At 44.3% G+C, this 26,125-nt stretch overlaps 1 protein-coding gene across 4 annotated transcripts in view; it reads right to left on the bottom strand.

The window, feature by feature from the left end:
* Positions 1–26,125, bottom strand: part of SSB (small RNA binding exonuclease protection factor La) — a 103,930-nt gene that overhangs the window by 76,065 nt on the left and 1,740 nt on the right. For all 4 annotated transcript variants that reach the window (XM_033944160.1, XM_033944161.1, XM_033944162.1 and 1 more), the window contains exons 2-3: positions 15,343–15,417; positions 10,185–10,288 (exon numbers count right to left, since the gene is read on the bottom strand). In XM_033944160.1, the coding sequence (XP_033800051.1) occupies positions 10,185–10,288; positions 15,343–15,417 (179 nt within the window). The remainder of the gene's footprint in view (positions 1–10,184; positions 10,289–15,342; positions 15,418–26,125) is intronic.

Raw genomic sequence — 26,125 nt, 5'->3', positions numbered from 1 at the left:
CTCAGCTGTACCTGCAGAACGGCGGCAATGCGCTCGTCCAGAGAAGGCACCGGTACCGCCTTTTTCTTCTGCGGTACCTTGGGTGCCGCTCGACACTCCGATGAAGAACCCGATGTCGAGGGGCTAACTTCAATCGGAGCGGAGCGCTTCCGTGGGCGCCTCGAGGTCGGCAGGATTGGGCTCACTGCAGTAGAGACCGGAGGACGCTCCAGCGGGGAAGGCTTCTTAGCCGGCTTACCTGCTGGTTGCGACGCCGGCGTGGTATCGCGCGGTGTCGATGAAGTCGGTGCCGATTGAGATGCAATTGATGTCGGTGCCGGTACATTGGAATCGGACATCTCGGCACCGAATAGCAACCGCTGCTGGATTTGGCGGTTCTTAAGTGTTCGTTTTTTCAAAGTTGCACAGCGGGTGCAAGTGGACGCTTGATGGTCGGGACCAAGACACTGCAGACACCAATTATGTGGGTCTGTCAGTGAAATTGGCCTAGCGCACCGCTGGCACTTTTTAAACCCGGGCTGAGGGGGCATGAAAGTAAAGACAGCCTCTGCCAAATCAAAAGCCGAGGCTTCGATTGTGGCAACAGGCCCCGCCGGGGCGAAACGAAAAAAGAAAGAAAAAACAACTAAGTTTTTATTTTTTTTTTTTTTTTGAAAAAGGAGAATAATAAAGAAATAAAGAAACCTTTATTAAAACAAAGGTTTACGCGAGCGGGAAGATCGAAAAAATATTTCTTCAACAGCCGTTGAGGAAATGCGTCTTCTTAGCTCCGCGGAAACTAAGAAACTGGGGACCGCGCGCCTCCGTCGGGCGGGAAGGCACTCGCGCGTGCGCGGTGCGGCCTACCAGAACTTTCCAAGTTCTTAGAGTGCAATCACTCTAAAATTGTCCGTACCGGGGCTCCGTCGGTGCCGTCACCCATCAGTCAAGAATATCTGCCTGCTTGTCCTGGGATAATACACTTCTCCCTTTATATTCACGGTTTTTAGAAAACCCAGAAACATACTGCCAGAAAATATGGTACTGACGACATTACCCGGAGAAGGTGTTCAAAATAAAGCTCGCTTTTACCAGCATCATGAAGTTTTGTTGAACTAGAAATAAAGAATACAAATATGTATGATCCTTACAGAAACAAAGCATGCCTTGCCCAAGCACCTTATGTCTGCAGATAAGAATCCAAACTCTCCCCCCTCTCCCATTGCTAGATCCTATGGCCATCACTATATCCTATGGATGGTACAGTCCACAGTCGAAGTGATTCTAAATACGTGTTGACTGAACGTCATGGAGGAAATGGGTCATATCCATGATTTAGAACGAGGCTCAGAACACAACAATGGAAAGGAAGATTCCGCAGTTGAAGGTTGTGCCTAGTTGAAATGTCAGACTTTGGGTCAAGCTTGGATTTCACTTCCGCTGCAAAAGCAGACAGTGCTCAAGATTCTGCAGAACTGCAGCAGCTACTGGCAGTGGAGCAGCAAAGGGCTATCTGTCATGGAAGAGTAACATTCTATATGATCTACACAGCGCAGGTAGAGAATTTAGAAAGGATTCATGGGTTTGATAATCCCCTATCACCGTGAATACAGAGGGAGAAGTGTATAACTTCAGCTGGCTAGAATAGTCAGACCCATACACTGGCATGAATAACATTTAATTTTAAAAAAAATATTTTCTTTAGCACACCATTGTGTTTAACTTTTTGTTGAAAAGTTTTGATTTTTAAACATTTTTTTCATGCTAAGTAAAACATAATAGCACTTAGCTTATTGAATGCAACGGCACCCCTATCCTCTCTATTGCCATGTTGGATCATGGCAGCAAGCTGGCTGATCTAGCCATCATTAGCTAAACTTGTCATTTTTGAAGACAGCTAATAGGACATGTCTAAGAACAAAGGCCTAGTAGTCCGGGAAGGTGAGGAAGAGTTAAGGGGAAGGAGAAAGACCTGTACAGGTGAAGATCCTAAGACCTCCATGAAGACAGACCCCTGTGAGCCTCAGATTAACAGAAATCTGGCAATATTACAGGCCTGCAAACACCTTGAGCAAACTAAAAAGCATCATATTTCTCACTTAACATAAGCAGTTTCATGCGAAACTCATCTTCACACAGAAACTAGCAGGTATCTGCTGACCATAGAAAACAAGAAGTTTGTTTGTGAGAATGAAAATTAGACAGAAGGAAACACACATCTCTATACGCTAGGTTAAGTGATTTACCAGAAATAAGATCAACCACAAGGTTATAAAATTGACAATTGTGCAAAGAAGTATAGGGAAATAACAGGCTGTTGCTCAGAAATTGATGATTCTTGATATTAAAAGCACATATGTCAGGAAACTTAGGGTAGCCATTTGGCAATCAGACATCACACTTCATTATGATTCAAAGTACATGTGTTGACCAATCAATGAAATGGTAATGAAATGACAATTATGAATATCCAATATAAATCAAGAATGTAACATGTGCTAACGTGGTCTTAGGTTACTAAGAATGTATAAAAGGCCAGTGTATTATTGGACCAATCAGGACAGACACTAGGTATTCAGAAGGCTGGCATTCTGTATATGCTTTCTGTTAACCAAATTGGCTGAGATTTATCCTTTGTAAGCTATTATTGATTACTAATAAATATATACAATATACAGCTAATTGGGTTGTCGTGAGGTCATTGATGGAAACTTTCCCAGCTGATCTCCAGAGGGGAGGAGACATAGCTTTGGGAGCTAATAGGACAGGTCTAAGAACAAATGCCTAGTAGTCTGGGGAGGAGACATAGCTTTGGAAGCTTTTTAGTTGAGAATGTCCATAAGAAGAGGGAGATCTGTATCAGCTGCTGTGTGAAAACTGCACAGAAAACTACAAGGGTAAATCAAAGAGGCAAAATACATTTAACGGCTTTAATTGAAGTAACAGAGCAATTGAACATATCACTTTTCGACAATCCCCATGCATGATAATGCATTTGTTGTATCATTCAACTAGCATCTGCATTCCTACAGAAAATAAAATTTTTCGGGAGCTCCCAAAGGAAGGTGAGCACCACTTCCTTTATTCATCATGTTTTGCTCTCTGAGGTGAAGTGATGCACTCGTGTGTCATCATCGGTGACAATTCTCTCCAGAAAACTCAGGGCTTCTTCATACCGTATCAGGAACTGGAGTACATTGTTGCTTGTGAAAGCAATAAGTTGTTTGGGAACCCATTGTCCACAGACTTTCCTGTATCCCAAGTCATGCATTAAGGCAAGTGCAGATCAATAGCTGATATCCAAATCTGCATTCAATTGAGACACCATTATCTGTTGACCTTCTCTAATCAAGGCAGCTGCCCTGTCAACATGCTTGTGTTTGTGCAATACTAATGGGAAACCATACTAACCTTCAGCAGTTATACTTGTTCTTCCTGCTTTAAACCTTTTTACCCACTCATAAAACCTTTCATTGATTCATGGTGTTATGTCCATACCAAGACAATATCATACGGTGAATTTCCATAAGCTTCACTCCCTCAAACCAACAAAAGCATACTACTACATGTTGGTCTTTGATGATGCAATCTTGCAATAAAGCAGCCATGTTTCTGAGCTCATGGCTGCTACAGTACAAGGGTGAGCGCTGCACTATGCATGGATGAACTATCCAAACAAGCAATGTTGCATTTTCTAGTGCTGTTCCGGTTATTGCATAATTTAACAATTGCCTTTAATTTGATTCACCCTGGGATTAGCATTGTGTGCTATTAAATTAACCTCTGACAGATCAGCTCAAAAAACTGCAAGTTCAGTCAGTAACTTCATACAGGAAAGTCTCATAAAAAGCTCTTTAACAGAATACCAGTGTCAAAACTTTTTTTTGCAAACAAACTGAATGGGCATGCAAGTAATTAACTCTCTCTCAACATGTGCCGTGCACTAAATAGCTATTTCAACAGAACTGACTGCACCATGAAAATGGGTTTTGCTCCATTTTATTCATTAATAACTTTGTACAAAATTAACACATTTATTTACATACATAAGCAATGCAAGAACAAAACACCTCATGCCAGAAGTAGAGTTGCAACATATTTTCATGGCTGTCTAACAGCAAGCACTTTAACAAAAATAAATTGTAGTCAGCTGACAATGACCAACCATGTAACAGTAAGAAACTCTGGAGTCAAGGAGGGGGAAATAGGCTACACTAGCAGTCTAAGTATTCAGACTGCTCAGGGATTAAGTCAGTACACTTTTTGGATTTTCCAGATTCTCAAAACAGTACTTTTATGTTCAAATTTTTTTTTTTATTGGTGGGAAAGCAGAATACACACAATAAAATAGAGCAGTTGTTCCCAACCCTGTCCTGGAGGACCACCAGGCCAATCGTGTTTTCAGGCTAGCCCTAATGAATATGCATAAGAGAGATTTGCATATAATGGAAGTGATAGGCATGCAAATCTGCTCCATGCATATTCATTAGGGCTAGCCTGAAAACCCGATTGGCCTGGTGGTCCTCCAGGACAGGGTTGGGAACCACTGCAATAGAAAGCCCAACATTGCCAACAAATTATATGGAATACCAACCAAATACACCAGCCCCCTAACATCCCAAAACAATTCCCCCATCCCCCAACCTCCCCACAAATAAAACAAGGATTATGTCAAAAGTTATACATACCCATATACCAGGGATCGCAAAATCCCTCCTTGAGGGCCGCAATCCAGTCGGGTTTTCAGGATTTCCCCAATAAATATGCATTGAAAGCAATGCATGCACATAGATGCATGTACATAGATCCAAATCTCATGCATAATGACTGGTGTTGCCATTCAACAAATTACTTATAACTGGAAGAACTGAAGTTGACTAAATTATAATTTTTGGTGGAATTCATTATGTCATATGTATAAAATGTAAATAGCAACACAGCGAGGATATGTTTGGAAATTTCAAGATGTGTGGGAGCCATTAACAAAATTTTGTAATGATTAGTTGTTACTTTTCCCTTAATTCTTAAAATTCATTTTTCAGGGAGGGGGGGATTTTAAGTATAACATCTTATATAAAGTAATTTAATTACTTATTATGAAGGGGTAAGAAGGGAGGGAGATTACAAAAAAAACAAACAAACAAAAAGCAAAAACTCATGCATATTCATTGGGGAAATCCTGGAAACCTGACTGGATTGCAGCCCTCAAGGAGGGACTTTGAGACCCCTGCCACTAAAGCTGGTTAATGAGAATACTGCGTCCTCTAGGATTAACTGTGCTAAATAGGGTTCCCAGATCTTCAAATACATTCTCTTCCTCTTTCATTTCCCACGGACATCCCGAGTCTCCCAACTGGCCAATTGATGCAAGAGATTGCACCAACGCCAGTAGGTGGGGACAGTAGTGAAAGTCTAATGTTGCAAAATGCATTTACGTACCATCAAGCTCATTTTTCGACATAAGAATCTGAGCTGCAGGCAAAGGCCCAAATGCTTTTGGGACATCTAAGATCAACTTTTTGGTGATGCCTGTTCTCTTCCTCTGACTGCCATTGTTTGCCTATTTTTATCCTGTGTTCTGCTCGTTTCTCTTGTTGACCCTCTAATAAAAATGATTTAAAAAACCCCAAAAAACAACAAACACACCAAAAAAAAAAACCCCAGACCAACTGAGCTACCATGCCCTCAATGGGTTAACGGAGAATCCGCCGCATAAATCCCATAATACGTTTCCAATAAATGCGAATACAAGGCCACATCCAAAACGCATGGGTCCTGCCCACATTTTACACAAATTTCAGAATTAATTCCCCCACTGTAATCTCAAAGAGTACTTTTAAAATTCAAAATTTAAGGAAGAAAAAATGAACCACCAATTTTGCTGATTTATTCACTAAAATATAGAATGCTTCATATATCAACATAAGAAGTTGCCTCCGCTGGGTCAGACCAGAGGTCCATCGTGCCCAGCAGTCCGCACCCGCGGCGGCCCATCAGGCCCATGACCTGTAATGTGATCCTTCTCCAAGCCCTTTGATCCTTTTTATCCTTCTATCCATACTCTATCTAAAACCTATCTCTACCTCTATCTGTATCCCTCAATCCCCCTATCGTACAGGAATTTATCCAATCCTTCTCTGAACCCCCTCTGTCCTATCACAACCTCCGGAAGCGCATTCCAGTTGTCCACCACCCTCTGTGTAAAAAAGAACTTCCTAGCATTGGTTCTAAAATTGTCCCCTTTCAGCTTCTCTGAGTGCCCCCTTGTGCTTGTGGTTCCCCATAGTCTGAAGAACCTGTCCCTTTCTACCTTCTCTATGCCTTTCATGATCTTGAAAGTCTCTATCATGTCTCCTCTGAGTCTCCGCTTCTCAAGGGAGAAGAGCCCCAGCCTTCCCAACCTGTCTGCGTATGAAAGATTTTCCATACCTTTTATCATTTTCGTCACTCTTCTCTGGACCCTTTCAAGATCGCCATGTCCTTCTTGAGGTATGGTGACCAATACTGGACACAGTACTCCAGATGCAGGCGCACCATCGCACGATACAGTGGCATGATGACCTCCTTCGTCCTGGTTGTAATGCCCTTCCTAATAATACCCAACATTCAGTTTGCTTTCTTGGAGGCTGCTGCACATTGTGCCGTTGATTTCATTGTAGTATCTACCAGCACACCCAAGTCTTTTTCAAGGTTACTATCCTCTAGCACTGATCCCCCCATTTTGTAGCTGAACATCAGGGTTTTTCCCCCAAATGCATGACCTTGCATTTCTCTATATTAAAGCGCATTTGCCATTTACTTGCCCACTCTTCTAGTTTGTTTAGGTCCCTTTGTAGGTCTTCACATTCTTCCATGGTTCTAACCCTGCTGCAGTTTGGTGTCATCTGCAAATTTTAACACTTCACACTTCGTCCCCGCTTCTAGGTCGTTTATAAATACATTGAACAGCAGCGGTCTGAGCACTGACCCCTGGGGAACACCGCTCGTGACCTTCCACCAGTCCTTCGCTGGGTATATTTACAGGAAAACATACAAAGAAACTTAAGTGTCTTATTGAATTAGACTATATTAGGAGAGTCAGAAACAGGTATTTTACTGTAAAATTTGTTTTAGATTTCTCATCTAACATTTACTGTAAAAGCTCCAGCATCAGTCTTTCCCCAAAAGTCCTTGAAAGAAGAGTGTATAAGAGCAACACTCCTAGTTACATTTGTTTTTGAATCTGACAAGGACTGTGTGATGAGAATGTTTTTTCTTAACTCTGATAATTTGTTTTTGGGAGGTAAAGTTTGGGTTTTCCCTGATGTCTGTGTAGACACACAGGAAAAAAGGAAGCAATTTCTGACTCTACGCCCTCAGGTGTTAGCCCTGGGTGCTCATTTCTTTTTGCGTTTTCCTTGTAAATGTTTAATATTGTATGAGTCAAATAGGTATCTTTTCTTTGATCCCAAACAATTGGAGGCTTTTCTTGAGAATAAGCGTAAAATACAGGTACAGGTGTCGGGTCAGGGGGAAATAATATAATAATTATTAGAAATGGAAGATTGTATTAGTTTATTTCCGGTGAGACGTTGTCATTGATTTATTTAAGTTTCTTTTTTTCTTCTAAGATGTGCCTCTTTTTCCTTATCCTCTCCCTATCTTTAATTGAGGACTTATAGAGAAAGTTGCTATGAATATGTTTGCTTGTTAGATTTCAATGGGAAATATTATTTTGTGGATTGTTTTTGTATTTAGCAATATGCTTTCTATTTCTTAATGCATTTTTATGTTGTATGTTCATTTAAAATTGCATAAATAAATAATTAAAAAAAAAAAAAAAAAAGGTATACCTGAAACCGATAGGTACAAAAAGATGTGTGGGAAGTTGTAAAGGACTTTTGCAACCAACTGCTTTTGGAGGAGGACCAGCGGATCAGAGTTCTATTGCCCTGCTGCGGGCCCATAGAAGCTTGGGACCAGCCCGAGGAGCAGGAAATAGACACATCATCGCTTTTTGGGGATTTCCTCTTGAAAGAACAGATTCTTCAAGTGGTCCGGCATCATCCCAATTTCACCTGGCAGGAAGTAGCAGTTGGGGTGTATCAACACTTGGCTAATATGACTCTGCAAAAACACCACGCATTTCAGGACGTTACTCAACTAATGCACGCTGAAGGCTACCGTTATCGTTGGCTTTTTCTGTTTGGATTGTTCCTTACAGTGAATGGGAAATATCGTAGGGTGGATAATTTGGTGGATGCCTGGATTGCCCTGAAAGACCTGGGATGTAGACTGCCCCTCTCTCTCTACATCCACCCCTCTTCAATCAGCATCTACCCCTTGTCTCTCCCTTCCCCCCACTTCTATCAGCATCTGCCCCTTTCTTTCCCTCCAATCCAATTCCCTCCAATATCCTTCCCCCTTATGTCTCTCTCCCCTTTCCCTGCACACCAATTCCACCAGCACCACTCTTACATACCACCCTTCCTCCTTTCTCTCCCTCCACCACTCTTCCATACCAGCAGTCCTGCTCTTTTCTCTCCCTTCATGCAGCAAGGTCCCACGATGACTGCAGCTGCTGGCTAGTGGCCCACCCCACTCCAACGTACTTTCTCTGGAGCACAGTCAGCAGCTGCGCTGAGGTGCAGGAAGGTCCCGCAACTCCCGCGTCTGCTGGTCCACTCACTTCTTCTGGAGCAGAGCCAGCAGATGTAGTTATTGCGGGACCTTCCTGCACTTCAGCGCGGCTGCCGGTCCACCCCTCCGACGTACTTGCTCTGGAGCAGAATCGGCAGCTGCGCTGAGGTGCAGGTCCTGTTGCACAGTAGAACGGGAGGTTCTGGACTCAGATGGCTGTGTACCTGGGGTGGTCCCCCCCTCCTTTGGTACACCACTGCTTTTGTTAAGAGCTTGAGTTTTGGCGTTGAAAGCTACATTCTTAAAAATTCCCATGTAAATGTCTACTAAAATATCAAGAAAAGGAATTTGTGTTCTGGGACCTTTTACAGCTTGGAAAAATTCTGGTTACTTCGTGATCTCAGTGGAATGACTTTTTTGGAGTAAGAAAAATTGATACCAGTTAAATTATAGGAATTTAAGTGATTTCCTGTTTATTATTTCTTTAAGAATTTCTTTAAGATATCTGATTTTTTTTTCTTTATTAATCTGTTTTCCTTACAGTTTAAATGAAAGTCTCCCTAAACATAGGCTTGATAGAAATTGATGATATTGTTTAACAGTTTCTATATTTTAAAATTATTTTATATTCAATTCCTGTATTCTGTATAAGAATTATTTGAAAACTGGAATTAAAAAATTTACATACACACATATATATAATAGGTTAGCTTCTTGTTTAAAAAAACAAGCCAAACACCACACAACCCCACACCCTTCCCCTTCTCTCCCCCACATCCAATTATCTCTCCCTCTTTGCCCTGTTTCTGAACCCTCTCCCTGGTGTACCTCAGAGGTGACCACAGTGATTCATTTTCATCGCCTATGTCAAGTAACCCAGTAAGGAAGGAATGGACAATGAGGGTGAGACATGGCAGAAGAAGTCTGCTGGGATGGTGCAGGTAACAAAAATGAATCACTTCGGTCACCTCTGAGATACACTAGGAAGGAAGTTCAAAGACAGGGAAAATTCAGGCTACTGGTGGAGAAGGAGTGTGGTGCTGCTGTTGGATCAACAGAAAGGACTTGTCAGATAATATAAGGCTCAAACACTATGGAGACCAAAAACTGAAAGGTGGGCTGAAGAGAAGAATGCATCACCAGCATGAGGCAATGGTCAATCCAGCTGCAGGAAGAAAGCTGCTGCCTGTCCAAAGAGAAATTGCTAGAAATGGGATAATAGACTGGATGAGGAGTCTGACATAGGGTCCAAAGAAGAATGCAAGGAGTTCTTTCATCCTGCATAGTCCCTGGTCTGGTGGCTCCTATAGCCAAGACTTTTGCAAGATTTAACCCAACATCCTTCTTGGGCTATGACTCTGTGACGATCTCCATAATGCCTCCTGAAGCACAAGAAATACAATATGGCTAAGAATATCGCCAAAATGCTATCAGTGTAGTGTTCAATCTTGCCCACTGAAATCAATACTGTAAATCTTATAATACACCAGGATAAGTGAGCACCAACTCAGAACTGTTCTAAAATCTCCAGTCTGATGCTTTTGGGGGTTATTTTTAGAGAGTGAGAGAGCAGTTAAACTCCTTACCTGTTAAATTTGATCATAGTTTCTAAAGGTACCCAGCCATCATCTAGTTTAATCTGTTCCTTTAAAAATTTGTCTCTTGGCAGATTGTGATCACCGAAGTAGTACTAGAAGGCAAATTATAAAATGGTTTAGATGAGTATACACAATTACTAATTAGCGCTATTCAGAGTTACTATTTTTCTGAATACTTTTGTTTCCAACAATTCTGAGTCTGCATTTCCTTATAATAAATAATTCCTTTAGGAAGAACTGCCATTTGCCTCAGCTATAAGATACCTGCATCTCTAATTTGTCTGAGTAAAGAATAAATTTGCAGTTTGACATACAAGGTGGACCACCTCAAAACCTTCTTGTGTACTTTCTTGAATAGAATTTCTCCAGTACTAAAGACTGTGGCATCAACATTGCACTGTCAGGGTTTTATTAAAGGGACAGCCAAATCCTACAATGTGATATGCCATTGTTTAAAACAGAAGTGTGACTAAGATGATTTCCATTTAAAAATGTAAAGTTATTCTCAAAGAAATAATCAATTTAGGTCTCACAGGATACTAAGGAAAGATTAGTTTCTTACCTCGATGATAATCTTTCTAGTAGACAGAGGGTTAGTTGCACTAAAGAGGATCAGTAAGACTGTGTGGGTCTGCTCTGATCCGATTTTTGGCCAATTCAAAATGAGCTATTGATGCACTAATAAGTTTACATGCAAATGATTCACGTGGAGGATCATCGTAATCCCCCGACTTGACTGTCCAATTGATCGCTGTGAGAATGACTCACATGTGTAGAGCCGGCAAGGGAAGTCCTAAACGCAGCCTCCTACCACTCAGCTGTTTGTGACAGGATACCCCCTTTTTTTTTTTTTTTAAATAGGCACAGATGCTGTATGTGTTAAAGAAAAAGAAAAAAGCTCCCCCCCCCCCCGATGAATGCAGTACCAGGAATCCCCCCACACTAGTGAAAATCAGCAGGAGGGATACCCATTCCTTCCTGCCTGCCATGCCACACCCCCCACATGAGAGAAAAAAAAATGGCATCGGGGATGTCCTCCATCCCCTGCGGCAGCAAAACAGCAGGAGGGATGTCTACTTCCTCCTGCCACCAAAGGCCCCCCACCCACCCAAACAACCCCTCAAAAAAGTAGTGAGATGTCTTACTTCCTCCTGCCATACAACTACAAAAACACCCACTCTATATGTATAAATAAATAGCTTAACGATATAAAAAGTGCTCAGGACCAAATCAAATGGTAATAGATCACAACGAGGTATCTTCAATGTTCAATCATTGCACTTTGATTGTGACTCCAACTGCTCAATACTAAACAATTCTAAAAACTATTGTGTACTCATCTTAGGTGTCTAATTCTTCCAGGTTCTAACGCATTTCGCCAGACCAGGCTTCCTCAGAGAACCCACATGCAAGATGCCTCAAAGTAAATGTGATCTCATGTTCTTTCTTTCTTGTTTAAAGTGCGATGATTGAATTGAAGATATATATATATTTTTTTATTTTTTTTTTGGGGGGGGGGTAATACCTCATTGTGATCTTCTATTACCATTTGATTGGTTCCGAGCACTTTTTATATCTTCAAGCTATTTATTTATAAATATAGAGTGGGTGTTTTGTATTTGTATAATTTCACGTATCACCCACGTGGTTATATTTTATCCCATTTTTGTGTTTGGGTACTTCCTCCTGCCACCAAAAGGTCCCCCATACCTTTCAAGGAAGTTTGGAACAGGAGGGATGGTCAGTCTCTCCTACTCCGAGGCACAGGGACGCACTGGGGAGGGGAAGGCACGCCATTTTGGACAAGCGGACCTTGGAGTAGGAAGGACTGACCATCCCTCCTGCTCCCAACTTCCTTGAAAGATACTGGGGGGGGGGGAGAACCTAGCACGGGAGTGGGCCCTCTGTGGCAGGAGGGAATGGGCATCCCTCCGGCAGATTTTTGTTAATGTGGAGGGATTACCGGTGCTGTGTTTGTCGAGGGTCGTTGGAGAGGGCTGTCATTGGCAGAGGGTCACTTTCTTCACGCAAAATATCTGTGCCATTAAACCCCACCCATACACAAACACACAACCCAGACGGATCTGTCAGTTTTTTTGATTCACTAAAACCCTTGCTTTTTTGTGCATAGCCAAGCAATGTTAATGCATCAATCACTTGGCTAGTTTGCACTATTCCTGAACTTGTGGATAGTCAATCCCCTCTCGCAAGAATTCTTGTAGAGAGTCTCATTAGCATTCTTTTGCTCCCCCTCTGGGCTGTCCTCCAATTCCTCACTTTGTACCAAAGCAGATGGTCAGCCCTAGAGAAAAAAACAGAATAGGGAGGGGGTACAGGGACTCTCCCTGAGAAACATGTCAGTTTTGCTCATATCATTAACACATAACAGATAAACTTAACCATATCAAAGTTTGCCTCAAGAGAGCCTCTATCTTGCACTTTTGAGAATCCCTCAAGGCAGTACCCCCATCAACTAAGATCATGGTATGCTTAGTGACTGCAGAGACCAGAGGCTGGAGTGAATTCCCTATACTGCTTAAGCAAAGGGCACAAACACACCATCAACTTAGCCAGGCAAAAGGGAATAGCTGGAGAATTGCATTGGGCCTAGATAATCTCCCTAATATCCTAATGCATGGGGAAAAGAATGCGAGAGCTTCCTGATCCTTTTAATCAAAAGAAGCCTTGGGAGGACCTTCCTCAAACTCAAAGACTGAGGACACCTGACCAAAGTTCCTACAGAAAGCACAAACCACCGGGGAATCCTCACGCCAATTATCTGAATCTTGCAGATCCAAAGGGTCTTCGACCGTCCCCCAAAGTCTCTCAGCATTAAAGGTGAGGAACCAAACCCCAAAAGGATCCTCCACCTTCCCTCAATCCAACCTCAATTTCCTGGGGGCTGAAACCAGAGAATGAGGAGAAGGGGGGGAGAAGGGGAAGAGTTACAAGGCTGAGATCCCTGCAGGTCCCCCAACGCAATCTCCTTCCACTGCTTGCGCACACAAAAAGCCGAGTGCTTTGCCAAAATAAAGTCAGGGGAAAATTCACAAACCACACTCTTCTGCCTCTGATCATCACCAGTAAAGCTACTGAGGACTTCCAGGGAAAGACATGGCAGTTGATCACCCACCGCCACAGTAGCAGCAAAGTTCTCACCAAAACTGCCAACCCCGAGATTATGGCCACACTGGCAATCAGAGTCTCCCCAAGTGAAAACTGCCTGCTGCCACCCAGAGACCAAGTCTACAACTGACTAAGCGTCCCCTCCAGCGCTAGTCCTCAAACACTCCAATTTACAGGGGCCCCCACTTAACAATGACAGGAGCAAATGGGGCACTTTTTCCAGCCGTTCGTGGTCAGCACTCATTGCAGCAGAAAGGTACTTTTTTGTTGTTTACATATGCCTCCAAAGGAAAAAAAAACAACCCCCCCAAAAAAAAAGACAGTGCTGGGGGAGGGAGGGGAACCACCTAATGACTCCCAACGCTGCCTGGGAAACAACTTTCCTCCTTGGGCTTTTATTTTCAAATAGAAAAGAGCAAACCCCACTGGCTCTTCAGACTGGCTGTCTGCCTAGCAGGAGAAAAGCACAATTGAGGCATTAAGAATGATCCTTAAGATATGTAGGGGAAGTGGGTGAGATCTGGCCACCCAGGTTTGGCACTCCCAGGGCTAGAGAGACACATCTTGAGCCTCAACCCTAGTCTAGGAAAAAGGGAAGGCACGCTAGTATAGATAACAAAAAAAAAAATAATAATAATAATAATTCCCCTATTGGGCTGCAATTCTGTACCTGACCGTGACTGCACAGATACATCCATCACCAGCTTGAGAACAAGAGCAACTGGCTAGCTCAGGGACTGCACAGCTAGTATGCATGTAGCCAGGATTCTCAGTTTAGTTTTTCTCAGTCCCCATCTACTGGTCAGGGTGCACATACCGATCTGTGCCATTCCAGAAGACGCTATAGAAGTAACATTTCAGTCTGATTCTAGCAAGATAGAAGTACATATAGACTAAGGGGCTCATAATCGAAAGAGAAAACTGTCCAAAAACTGGCCCAAGTCAGCACTTGGACGAACATTGTCAAAATACGTCCAAGTGCTGATAATAAAAACGGGTTTTGGATGTATTTCTAAACGATCTAGGCCTTCATAGTGCCGCTGAACGACCATAGCTAAACAGGGTGTTTAAGGAGGAGTGTTGAGGGCAGGAGTTGGGCGGGATGTGGGCCGGCTTAGACTTAGTTGTACTGTATGTATAAGCAAAAGTTATACAGCACAGGATCGACTGAACTTGGACGTTGTGACTTAGACCATTTAAAACTTAGTCTTAAGTCACAAAAAAAATCACCTAAAGTCACCAGATAAGCACTGCAAACACATAATACAGACCCCCACACACTACCCCAGTGATCACCGACCCCCATCCCATAAAAATCATAATCACACCTTTAAAATTCAGCCTCCAGACCATCATCACCTGGCAGCCTGACATAGGAAAGCCTAGTCGACCTGCACAGAGGTGTCTTAAGCCATCTTGGGGGTGGGTTAGGGACCCATGGAGAGGAGGCCCCATGCCCATAAGCCTTTGTAATCACTGCATTGATACTGAAACATGTACACTCCCCTTTACACCCCCAAAACCCTTTTGTACTGGCGTATAAGTGGCTCCTGCAGCCATAAGGGCTATTAGGGTGGTAGATAAGTGGGTTTAGAGGATTCTGGAGGTGGTTTGGGGGGCTCACCATTACCTATAAGGGAGCTGTAGGGAGAAGACATGGCACCCTTTTTGTGAAGTTCAAAGCAGTGCCCTGTAAGGTACCCCACTATTTAGGTGCCATATATGGGTGTTCAGTCCATCACTTTGTAGACCCCTCCCAACTCCAACAGGGCTTGTTCTAGACGTTTTTGACTTGGATGAAAATGTGGTATAAAGATGGACAATTTAGCGACTTGGATGATCAGATCAGCAGCAGACGATTTTCGAAACAAAAAAAAATTTGAACATTTCTCAAAAATGTGTCCTAGGATGTTCTTTTTTTTTTTTTTTTTACATTGGACGACTTGCGACTTAGATGTTTCTTTCGATTATGCCCCTCTAAGCATATAAAATTATAATATAGGAATATAAATAGGAATACCTCAATCTGTTGACAGATTTTTTTTTCAAGGTCCAATATTGATGCTTTATCCCCATTTTCAGCCATGTTCAGAATCTAAGGGGAAAGAATGAGTTAATACACCTCAAAACCATGATAAATTGTGTCTAAATATTTTACTGTACCGACACCGATTACACTGGTCAACAAGTGTTTTGCTACTGAGTTCTGTCACCTGTACCTTAACAAGGGCCACATGCTGACTAAGTCTGAAAACAGTTTTCGTCTTATCATTCTGTTTTTAAATTATGCGTCAGTTTTTTATACCATTTTCGTCAATAACGCTACCGTGAAGCATCGGTATTTTACTGTTTCTGTAATACAATATTGCATTTTGGGACAGCTCATCGATCACATATACCAGTAATTTGAAAGTTTATATTAAAAAGTGATTGTGCTGCTTTGTGATTGCGCTGCTTTTTCTACCTGTGAATTTTTATATTTTGTTTTTGTCTAAGATATAATTATTATGAACAGACAAGGTTGTGTTAACCATTCTGATAATTTCTGTTATGTCTGTGGACAATTTACTGCACAAGATCAGCAAAAGAATCTGTCCAGCAGACTTCAAAGTGCATACAAGCATTATTTTGGCTGTAAAGTTGACAACCAAGATAAAGTGTGGGCACCTCATGTGTGCTGCAATGTCTATTATTCCGGATTAACACAGCAGCATGGGAAGCATTCATGCTGGTTGTTCAGAATTTTCTTGGTAATCATAGATCAGAGAATTATGCTGAGCTTGTGAAGAACATGCTGACAGCATTATCAGCTAACGGGTGCCAGAATGTTATTTAAATGCACTTCATTCTCACCTCTACTTCTTCCCACCCAATCTTGATGATGGTAGCGATGAGCATGGGAAAAGGTTTTCATCAAGATATCAAGGTGATGGAAAGTAGATAAAAGGGAAAGTTCAATCCCAGTATGATGGGAAACTATTGTTGGTTCTTGCAAAGAGACACAAATGTACAGTACAAGCATAAAAGCAAGTGTCTGACATTTCTGAACATGCTGACATCACTTTTGCACGAGTTAAGAGAGGTTTAAATATATGCTGTAACATGTCTCCTTGTCTGTGTGATTTTCAGAGTAAACTCACTAACACAAGCTCACAATATTGTGCCGATATGGCAAACTGTCTAAAAATCAGAAATGTGTACCTCAGAAACCCGACGTGCTAGCTGAATTTCAATTACAGATCTGAAAATCAGCATCATTAAATTAACTAAGAACACTTTTTAAATTCTCAGTAGCAAAGAAAAATTTTTTTTGTTGTGAAACAGCTCAGAGCCTGCACACATTACTACACTCTACAAGAGTTCTTAATCCCGAATATACAGATACAATATTAAGCACCTGATCTACTCTACCTGTAGGAGAAAAGAGCTTAATGAATAAGATGCTAGGGAGCTTTGCAGTCCTTCATTTGCCTCACTATGGGCTCCTTTTACTAAGCAGCATAAGAGCATTTTACCACCACCTCAGCTTCAAGACCATATCCACCCTGTGGTCCTGAGAATCTTTAAACACCACTCCTTCTTCACCTTCGGCTGCTCAAATATCTGCTGAAGTTTCAGCACCATAGGATAAAGCTTAGACATAGCTTTAGAGTCAATCTGAAGGAACTCTGGTGTCTCCTACTGCTTTGTAGCCAGAGCTGCGAGCTGGATATGCTGAAAAAAAAGGATGTCAGAGCATTGGATCGACTAATGACAGTACAATATGTGGAGGGCTGAGCCTCCAACTTCAGTTCCTTTATGGTGTCCGTAATAAAATGGTGGACAGACAGACAGCCAGCCAACAGATGGAGGAATCATCACCTGGATCAGGGCTCCCTGGGACATCTTGCAAAGGGAATCAGTCAGTGTCATCCAGGGTGGAAGCAGCATTCCAGAACAGTATCAGTGTGCTAGCTAAAACAGTTCGGGTCAGTAGTGACTGTGGCGCTGGGGACCTGAGCAGTGATCTCCGCAAAGGAATGCAATGGCATGGAATTCTGTAGCACACCCACCAGCTTTGCTGTGCAAGCCGCGTCTTTAAGATATGCCCTCCAAATGAGCTGAACAAATTCCGGGGAAAAGCTACACACTGGGGCAAACAGCTCCCTACATCCCTTGATGCATCCCTGGACTCTGCATGCTTGTTTTGCATCACTGCCAAAACAGCACCAGGCAGGATTTTTTGCCAGTTTCCTGCCCCCCCTCCACTCCCCATCCCTAAAGGATCTGGAGGAGGCAAAGCCCGAAACACCCCCTCCCCCTCGCATGCCACAGCATGCAGTACACGGACGCTCCTCTACCAGAAGTCCAGTGCATTCCATATATGAATTCATCTGAATAGAGGTAGAGGAGTCTATCCTGACAATTTTTTGCAAAAATCAAGGGGTTATGAGGCAAAAAAATAATAAAATCCAAGATGGTCACCACCAGAAAGTTTGTAAAAAAAAAAAAAAAAAAAAAAAAAAGGGACATGGAGATGAAATATAAACACAAGAAGTGTGAAAATAAGGGCTTTGGAGGCGAGAGACCTGAACCTTATCTCCAGTCCAGAAAGTGCTAAAAGCTCAGTTTTTAGACAACTCCCCCCTCCCTGATTCTCCCATAGGAAGTAATGGAGTTGTACTCAGTCTCTCCAAAGTGCCTGTCGGCTATGTCAGTTCAGATAAACTGAAGTGAAAGGAAAGAATTTTCTGCCTCAGATTTTCTCCAAACAGTCCAATCTTCAGGATCTTCATCAGACTGCCAGCCGGATGGACCCCGTTCAAAATCTCCATCCCCTCAGAACCTTGCCATGTGCCCAGTGGTAAGGGGGGGCAGGAAAATGCACCTGCACTCAGTTATCTTGAGGGCTCTTAATCAGGGCACATACAGCCTGCATTTAAACCTCTGACAAGGTCAGAAGGCAAGCACGCTCCCAGGGGTCAGACCTCAAGCTCTGATGGTGGCACACATGGTTTGTGAAAGTCCTCCATAGCCCCAGGTACGTTAGATAAATTGTGAGCCCACTGGGACAGATAGGGAAAATGCTTGAGTACCTGATTGTTAAACCGCTTAGATAACCTTGATAGGCGGTATATAAAATCCTAATAAACTTGAAAGGAGAAAGTACGAGAGAAGTGTAGTCTCCTGAGCTGCTGGAACGTGTTCTCCCGCCCAGTATATAATCTGAGGTTTGAAGCTGTGATTATTGCTGGACTTCCAGGGCTCATAGTAAGCATATGACAGAATCTTAACAGACAGAGGTTGCCATTGGCCTGAAGTCTGAATACCAGGAAAAGTGCTGCAATGTAGGGGATGGGAAGACAGACCAGAAAACAGGAATGTGCCTGGAATCAGACAGAGCAGAGCAGGAAAATGATCCAGGTCTGTGAGAGATGGGGCAGTATAAATTGAGAAAGAAGTTAAACCTGTCAGTGAAAGGAAGTCTTGCCTGCAGAAAAGAATGAGAAGTTGGAAGAGTTTTCATCATATAATCTGCTTGAAAATGTTGATTTTTAGCCTCAGCGGGTTACTGCTCTTCCTTTCTCCCACTGGCAAGGCCTCACAAAACAAAAACAAATAAACCCATTTTTGTTATAAGTTATGTTTCTGAGAAGGACTCAACCCAAGTTTTAAATGATTAAGAAGGCATATTTTGGATCTGAGTTCTACTGCAGGTTCCTGAGAAAGAAATCCAAACAAGGCTTATGAAACACTTGTAAAGACTGTTTTAGTGTGGCAGCACCGTTTATGGTACTGCAGTCAAGTGCAATTACCTTTACCCGATCCCAGTATTCATTTTTGGTGCTATATATAAAGTAGAAACAAAACAAAGTGATACCCTTGCATTGAGTTTTCAAAGGAATACCACCTCTTTTTCATGTCATCAATATATACATTCTTTTTAATGTGATGATGCCCACCTTGGTTGCTTATTTTGACTATCTTCCTATTTTGTTTTCTACTCCTGTGCCAAATATATACTGTTGCACTTGTCTTTTGAAGAGAATCGCCCTGTATTTGCTGGGCTTTTGGACCACTATTTTCTGAAGATGGAGCAGTGGGCTACTAAGTTCAAGTTGAAATACTGGTAAAATAATCTGCTGCTGTTTTGGACTCATTATGTCCAAAAGTTTAAAGAGCTTTTAATTTTGGCATGGACTTTTACTTTAATTGCTTGTTTTATTGTTTTTCCTGAATGTTTGTATTTGGGTTTTGGTCTTTTGTAAACCATTATGGACTATATGGACTGTTTGGGATATGTGCACTGTATAAAGCAAAGTTACTTACCGTAACTGTTGTTATCCAGGGACAGCAGGCAGCTATTCTCACAAGTGGTTGTCGTGATCCAACAGAGCCCTGATGCGGACGCCTCAGAAGCAGTCTTGCTTGAAGAAACTCGAAGTTTCGAGTTGCCCGCATCGCGCACACGCGAGTGCCTTCCCGCCCAGCATAAGGCACGTCTCCTCAGTTCAGATAGCTAGCAGAGATGCCAACCCAGGGGACATGGGTGGGATGTGAGAATAGCTGCCTGCTTATGACAATGAAGTCGACGGCACAGTGCGCAGTGGCCGCTAAAAGAGCGAATAGAAGGCTAGGTATAATCAAGAAGGGTATTACCAAGGCACAGGCAGAATAGAAATCCGTAATGTAATGTAATGTAATATTACTACCAGAACAAAAGAAGTTATCCTGCCATTGTATCTGGCAATGGTGCGTCCACATTTGAAGTACTGCGTCCAATATTGGTCGCCGTACCTTAAGAAGGATATGGCATTACTCATGAGGGTTCAGTGGAGAGCGACACGTCTGATAAAAGGGATGGAAAACCTTTCATACACTGAGAGATTGGAGAAACTGTGTCTCTTTTCCCTGGAGAAGAGGAGACTCAGAGGGGATACAATAGAGACCTACAAGATCATGAAGGGCATAGAGAGAGTAGAGAGGGACAAGCCTGGATAAGTAACTGTGCTTTATTCCAGGATAAGCAGGCAGGTATTCTCACAAGTGGGTGACCTCCAAGCTAACCAAAATGGGATGGTGGGAGAGTTGGCAACCTAGGAGAATAAATTTTGCAATACTGTTTAGCCAAACTGACCATCCCGTCTGGAGAAAGTATCCAGACAATAATGAGAAGTGAAGGTATGAACCGAGGACTAAATGGCAGCTTTACAAATCTCCTCAATCGGTGTCAATCTGAGGAAAGCTACAGAGGCTGCCATTGCTCTGACCTTATGGGCTGTGACTTTACTGTGAAGGGCCAATCCAACCTGGGCATAGCAGAAAGAGATGCAAGCCGCCATCCAGTTGGAGATGGTACGCTTAGAGATAAGATGTCCCAACCTGTTCGGATCAAAGGAGACAAAAAGTTGAGGAGCAGTTCTGTGCTGTTTGGTGCGTTCCAAATAGAAAGCCAAAGCACGTTTACAGTCCAGAGTATGAAGAGCTGATTCTCCAGGATGAGAATGAGGCTTTGGAAAGAACACTGGAAGAACAATGGATTGGTTGAGATGAAATTCCGAGACAACTTTAGGAAGGAACTTCGGATGAGTGCGAAGAACCACCTTGTCATGATGGAACTCTGTAAAAGGTGGATCCGCAACCAATGCCTGGAGCTCACTGACTCGACAAGCAGAAGTGAGGCCAATGAGAAACACCACTTTCCAAGTGAGATACTTCAGATGAGCCTTGTCAATTGGTTCAAATGGAGGTTTCATAAGCTAAGAAAGAACAATATTGAGGTCCCAAACCACTGGAGACGGTTTGAGAGGAGGATTGACGTGGAAAAGTCCTTTCATGAATCTGGAAACCACTGGATGAGCAGAGAGAAGTTTCCCTTGAAGAGGCTGATGGAAAGCAGCAATTGTACCAAGGTGGACTCGTATTGAAGTAGACTTGAGGCCAGAATGAGAAAGGTGCAAAAAATAGTCCAAAACTGAAGATAAGGAGGAGTGTTGAGCAGTGCTCCCTCTAAGCGGGCGGGTGTTGTGAGCAAACTTTTTTCGCTGTGAGCTAAAAATATCGGGCGCCAGCAAGTTATGAGCCAACTCGCCCGATTCTCCTCTCGCCGCCCTGCCATACGCCGTGCGCTGTGACGAGAAACTTGTGCGCTGTGATGTAATATTTTGTGCGCCAGCGCACGCCAGCGCAGCTTAGCGGGAACACTGGTGTTGAGGCTCCTGATGAGAAAAACACCAAGTAGAAAATCTAGTCCATTTGTGGTGATAGCATTGTCTAGTAGCAGGCTTCTGTGAAGCTTCCAAAACATCCCTCACAGCTTGAGAAAACTGGAGAGGAGCTATGTTGAGAGGAACCAAGCTGTCAGGTGTAGAGACTGCAGGTTGGGATGAAGCAGAGATCCCTGATGCTGCTTAAGCAGCGAGGGAAAAACTGGTAGAAGGTAAGGCTCCCTGCTGCTGAGTTGAAGTAGAAGGGAATACCAAGGTTGTCTGGGCCACCGAGGAGCAATCAGAATCATGGTGGCATGGTCGGACTTCAGCTTGACTAGAGTCTTTTGAATGAGAGGAAATGGAGGAAACGCATATAGAAAGATTCGTCCAGTCCAGAAGAAAAGCATCTGTCTCGAGGCAATGAGGAGTGTAGATCCTGGAGCAGAACTGAGGCAGTTTGAAGTTGTGGGGGGCTGCAAAGAGGTCTATCTGAGGCGTTCCCCACAGAGAGAAAATGTGATGAAGGGGCGTGGAATGGAGAGTTCATTCGTGAGGCTGCAGAAGCCGACTCAAGTTGTCCGCTAAGGCATTGTCCACCTCCTGAATGTAGACAGCTTTGAGGAAGGTGTTGTGGCGAATTGCCCAATCCCAAACTTTCAGAGCTTCCTGACAAGAGGGAGGCCGATCCCGTGCCTCCCTGTTTGTTGAAATAATACATGGCGACTTGGTTGTCCATGCAAATGAGAACTACATGGTCGTGAAGCAGATATTGAAAAGCACCGAGAACATTGAAAATCGCCCCGAGTTCCAGGAGATTGATGTGGCACTGGCGATCTGTACTGGTCCAATAGCCTTGAGTGCTGAGACCATCCAGATGAGCCCCCCAAGCGTAAGTCGAAGAGTTGGTCGTGAGAACCTTCTGATGGGGGGGGGGGGGGCGTGTGAAACAGTAAGCCTCTGGATAGATTGGAAGAGAGCATCCACCAGCGAAGAGACTGTCAGAGCAGGAGTGACCTGAATGTGTCGAGACAGAGGGTCGGAAACCTGCGTCCATTGAGATGCCAGGGTCCACTGAGGAATTCTGAGGTGAAGTCTGGCAAAAGGAGTCACGTGTACTGTAGTGGCCATGTGGCTGAGATGGACGGACGAGATGACACCGAATGACAAAGGTGGAGAAGAGCTTCCAGACGCTGCTGAGGGAGGAACGCTCTGAGTTGGATAGTATCCAGAACAGCTCCGATGAATGGAAGAGTCTAAGAAGGGTGAAGATGGGATTTTGGAAAGTTGATCTCGAATCCCAGTCTCTGCAGGAACCAGATAGTCCGCTGGGTCGCCAGGACGACTCCCTGAGACATGGAATCCTTGATGAGCCAGTCGTCCAGGTAGGGAAACAGCTGAAGACCATAGTTCCCGAGCGCTGCGGCCACCACCAACAGGCACTTGGTGAAGACTCTGGGCGACGAGGCCAGGCCAAAAGGGAGAACCCTGTATTGAAAGTGCAGATTTCCCATCCGAAATCTGAGGTACTGACGGGAGGCCGGATGGATGGGAATGTGAGTGTAGGCCTCCTTGAGATCCAGAGAGCATAACCAGTCGTCATGCTCGAGGAGGGGATACAGATGCCAGGGTCAGCATGCAAAACTTTTCTTTGACCAGAAATTTGTTGAGCACCCTGAGATCCAAAATAGGATGCAGATTGCCCGTCTTCTTCGGAACAAGGAAGTACCAGGAGTAAAACTCCTTGTTGTGCTGAGCCAAAGGGACTGGCTCGATAGCTCGGAGCTGCAACAAAGCCTGAGCTTCCCGAAAAAGAAGGGCGGTCTGGGCAGAGGTGGAAGGATACTCTCTTGGAGGATGTTCTGGAGGAACTTGATGGAATTGAAGAGAGTATCCCTCCCTTACGATGGAAAGGACCCAGAGGTCGGTGGTAATAGTCGCCCATCGATGGTAAAAATGATGGAGACGACCTCCAATAGGGGGAAAAACGGGGAAGGGCAGAACGACTGACGTTGTGCTCTCCAAAAGACAGTCAAAAAGGCTGAGGAGCCTTGGGCACAGCAGGTGGTTGAGGCTTCTGCTGCTTCTGGGGATGCTGCCTCTTGATAGGCTGACGAGTGGCAGGAGCCTGTTTTGGTGGAAAACGCCGTTGGTAAATCAGAGGTGGGCGTGAAGGACGAGGAGGAGCAGGCTTAGGCTTAGGACGGAAAATAGACTGGAAAGACTTCTCGTGGTCCGAAAGCTTCTTGGTTGCAGCCTCTATGGACTCAAAGAGGTCAGTGCCAGCACAAGAGACATTAGCCAGCCGGTCCTGTAGATTTGGGGTCCATGTCGATGGTCCTGAGCCACACCAGGCATCGCATGGCCACCGAGCAAGCAGTAGCCCGAGCAGACAGCTCAAAGGCATCATATGAGGACTGAAGCAATTGTAGCCGAAGTTGGGACAATGAGGCCAGAACTTCCTGGAATTCAAAATGTGCCCAAGGATCCAAGTAGGCCATGAACTTGGGGAAGATGGACAGAAAAAACTCAAAATATGTAATGAAATGAAAATTATAGTCGAGGACTCTGGAAGTCATCATGGAGTTCTGGTAAATTCGACGACCAAATCTGTCCATCGTCTTGCCCTCCCTGCCCGGTGGAACAGTGGCATATACTTGAGAAGGATGAGACCGCTTCAACGAAGATTCCACTAGAAGGGATTGATGGGATAGTTGAGCACCATCAAACCCCTTATGATGAACCGTCCGGTATCTGGAATCCAATTTCCCCGGAACAGCTGGGATGGAATAAGGGGTTTCCAGACAGCGGACAAAGATCTGATCCAGTAGCTTATGAAGAGGAAGCTTGAGGGATTCAGCAGGAGGTTGAGGGAGATGCATGGTCTCGAGGTACTCCTTGGAAAATTTGGACCCAGTGTCCAGATGAATATTCAAATCAGCTGCCATCTGACGCAAAAAGGAAGAAAAAGACAGCTGGTCAGCCAAAGCCGGGTCTCGAGAGGGACTTGAGGACGTCGAGGCTTCTGGATTCAATGAGGACGGGAATCAAGACCCCACCGTGTCCTCGAGATCCGGTAGTGGAGGAGGCGAAGTAGCCGGTGGGGAATACTGAAGAAAAGGTTGCTTCCGATGAGGCGAGGCATGCCTGGATGAGTGCTTCGAAGAATGTCTCGATCGATGATGCGAGCTGTGTCTTGAAGCAGGCCTCGACAAACGAGGCGAATGTGTCTTCGCTGAGGCCCCCAAAGAGTGGATGGGGCTGGAAGCGGTGGATCGAAGCAGAGGTGGTTGGCTGGAAGAACTACGAGGCACTCGTAAAGACTCGAGCCCTTGCATCGAGTGGATAGGTTCCAAAGGAGGCACTCGCAAAGATCCTACTCCTTGCATCGAGTGAATCGGTTCCAATGGAGGCAGGGCAAAGACTCTGCTCTTTGCGATGCATGCATCGATGCCAGAAAAGACACTCACAGAGACTCTGCGTACGGCTGAGGCACGGGAGGCGGCTCGACCTTGCGGGAGACCTCCGCATGCCCAGGCTGGAGTTGAGAGAGAAGCTTCGGCCCCATTGTTGTAAAGAGCTGAATGAATTGCTTCTCTAGTAAGGTCTGGAACGAAGCCAGCAAGGATGGATCCGCGTCAGCAATGGGACCACCTGCACAGGCTTCGTGCTCCTTTGAGGCAGTGTGAGAGTTCTTGGACTTAGAAGCCTTGGGCACTTTGAGCACTACCGGGGGAATGGGCTGCTGCGCTATCTGACCTGAAGAGACAGAGGAAGGCACCGCAGCCGGCGTCGAAGGCTGAGCTGGTACAAATGAAGCAGGTTTGATGAGGCTCGGAGCAGTAGACGTGGAAGTCTGGAGAGCTTCAGATGAGGTCGAAGGTGAAACACCCTTTGATGACGAAAGTTCCATCGAAGACTCCATGCTGTAAAGCTGCTCCCACAAGATGTAATGACGCTTGAAAGCATGGGCTGTAAGTGTTGAACAAGGCCGGCACGATTTCAGGAGGTGTTGAGGCCCAAGACACCGAAGACAGCGTTAATGAAGGTCCGTCGGTGAAATCGCGCGCTGGCACTTGGAACACTTTTTAAAACCAGTCGCAGGCCGGGACATAGGCCGAAAAAGCTCCGTCGCAAGATCAAAGTCACGGGGCTGCAGCCACATGGCCTGCCCAGTCGAATGAATGGAAGAAATTAAAAAAAAAAAACAAAAACCACAAACAAGAAAGCACGATGAAAATCAGCTATTCTGAGAAAAATCACCCAAAACCGCGGAGTTATGAAGGCACAAGTGAAAATACTTCACGCAGAATCGAAGACGGACTTCTCGGCTCCGCAGAAAAGTAAGAACTGAGGAGACACGCCCTACGCTGGGCGGGAAGGCATTCGCGCATGCGCGGTGTGGGCAACTCGAAACTTCGAGTTTCTTCAAGCAAGACTGCTTGTGAGGCGTCCACATCGGGGCTCCGTTGGATCACGTCACCCACTTGTGAGAATACCTGCCTGCTTGTCCTGGGATAAACATTTGTATTTGTATGAAGCATTTGAGGGGTTTCCAGTAGCAATTGTTAGGAATATTTTAGGCCACTCAGAGCACATGTTGGGCTACTTTTTGCC

The sequence above is a fragment of the Geotrypetes seraphini genome, chromosome 5, assembly GCF_902459505.1.
Source record: "Geotrypetes seraphini chromosome 5, aGeoSer1.1, whole genome shotgun sequence".
Taxonomy (NCBI): Eukaryota; Metazoa; Chordata; class Amphibia; order Gymnophiona; family Dermophiidae; genus Geotrypetes; species Geotrypetes seraphini.
The sequence above is the reverse complement of the archived record's forward strand: the minus strand, read 5'-3'. Positions and strand labels throughout refer to the sequence as shown.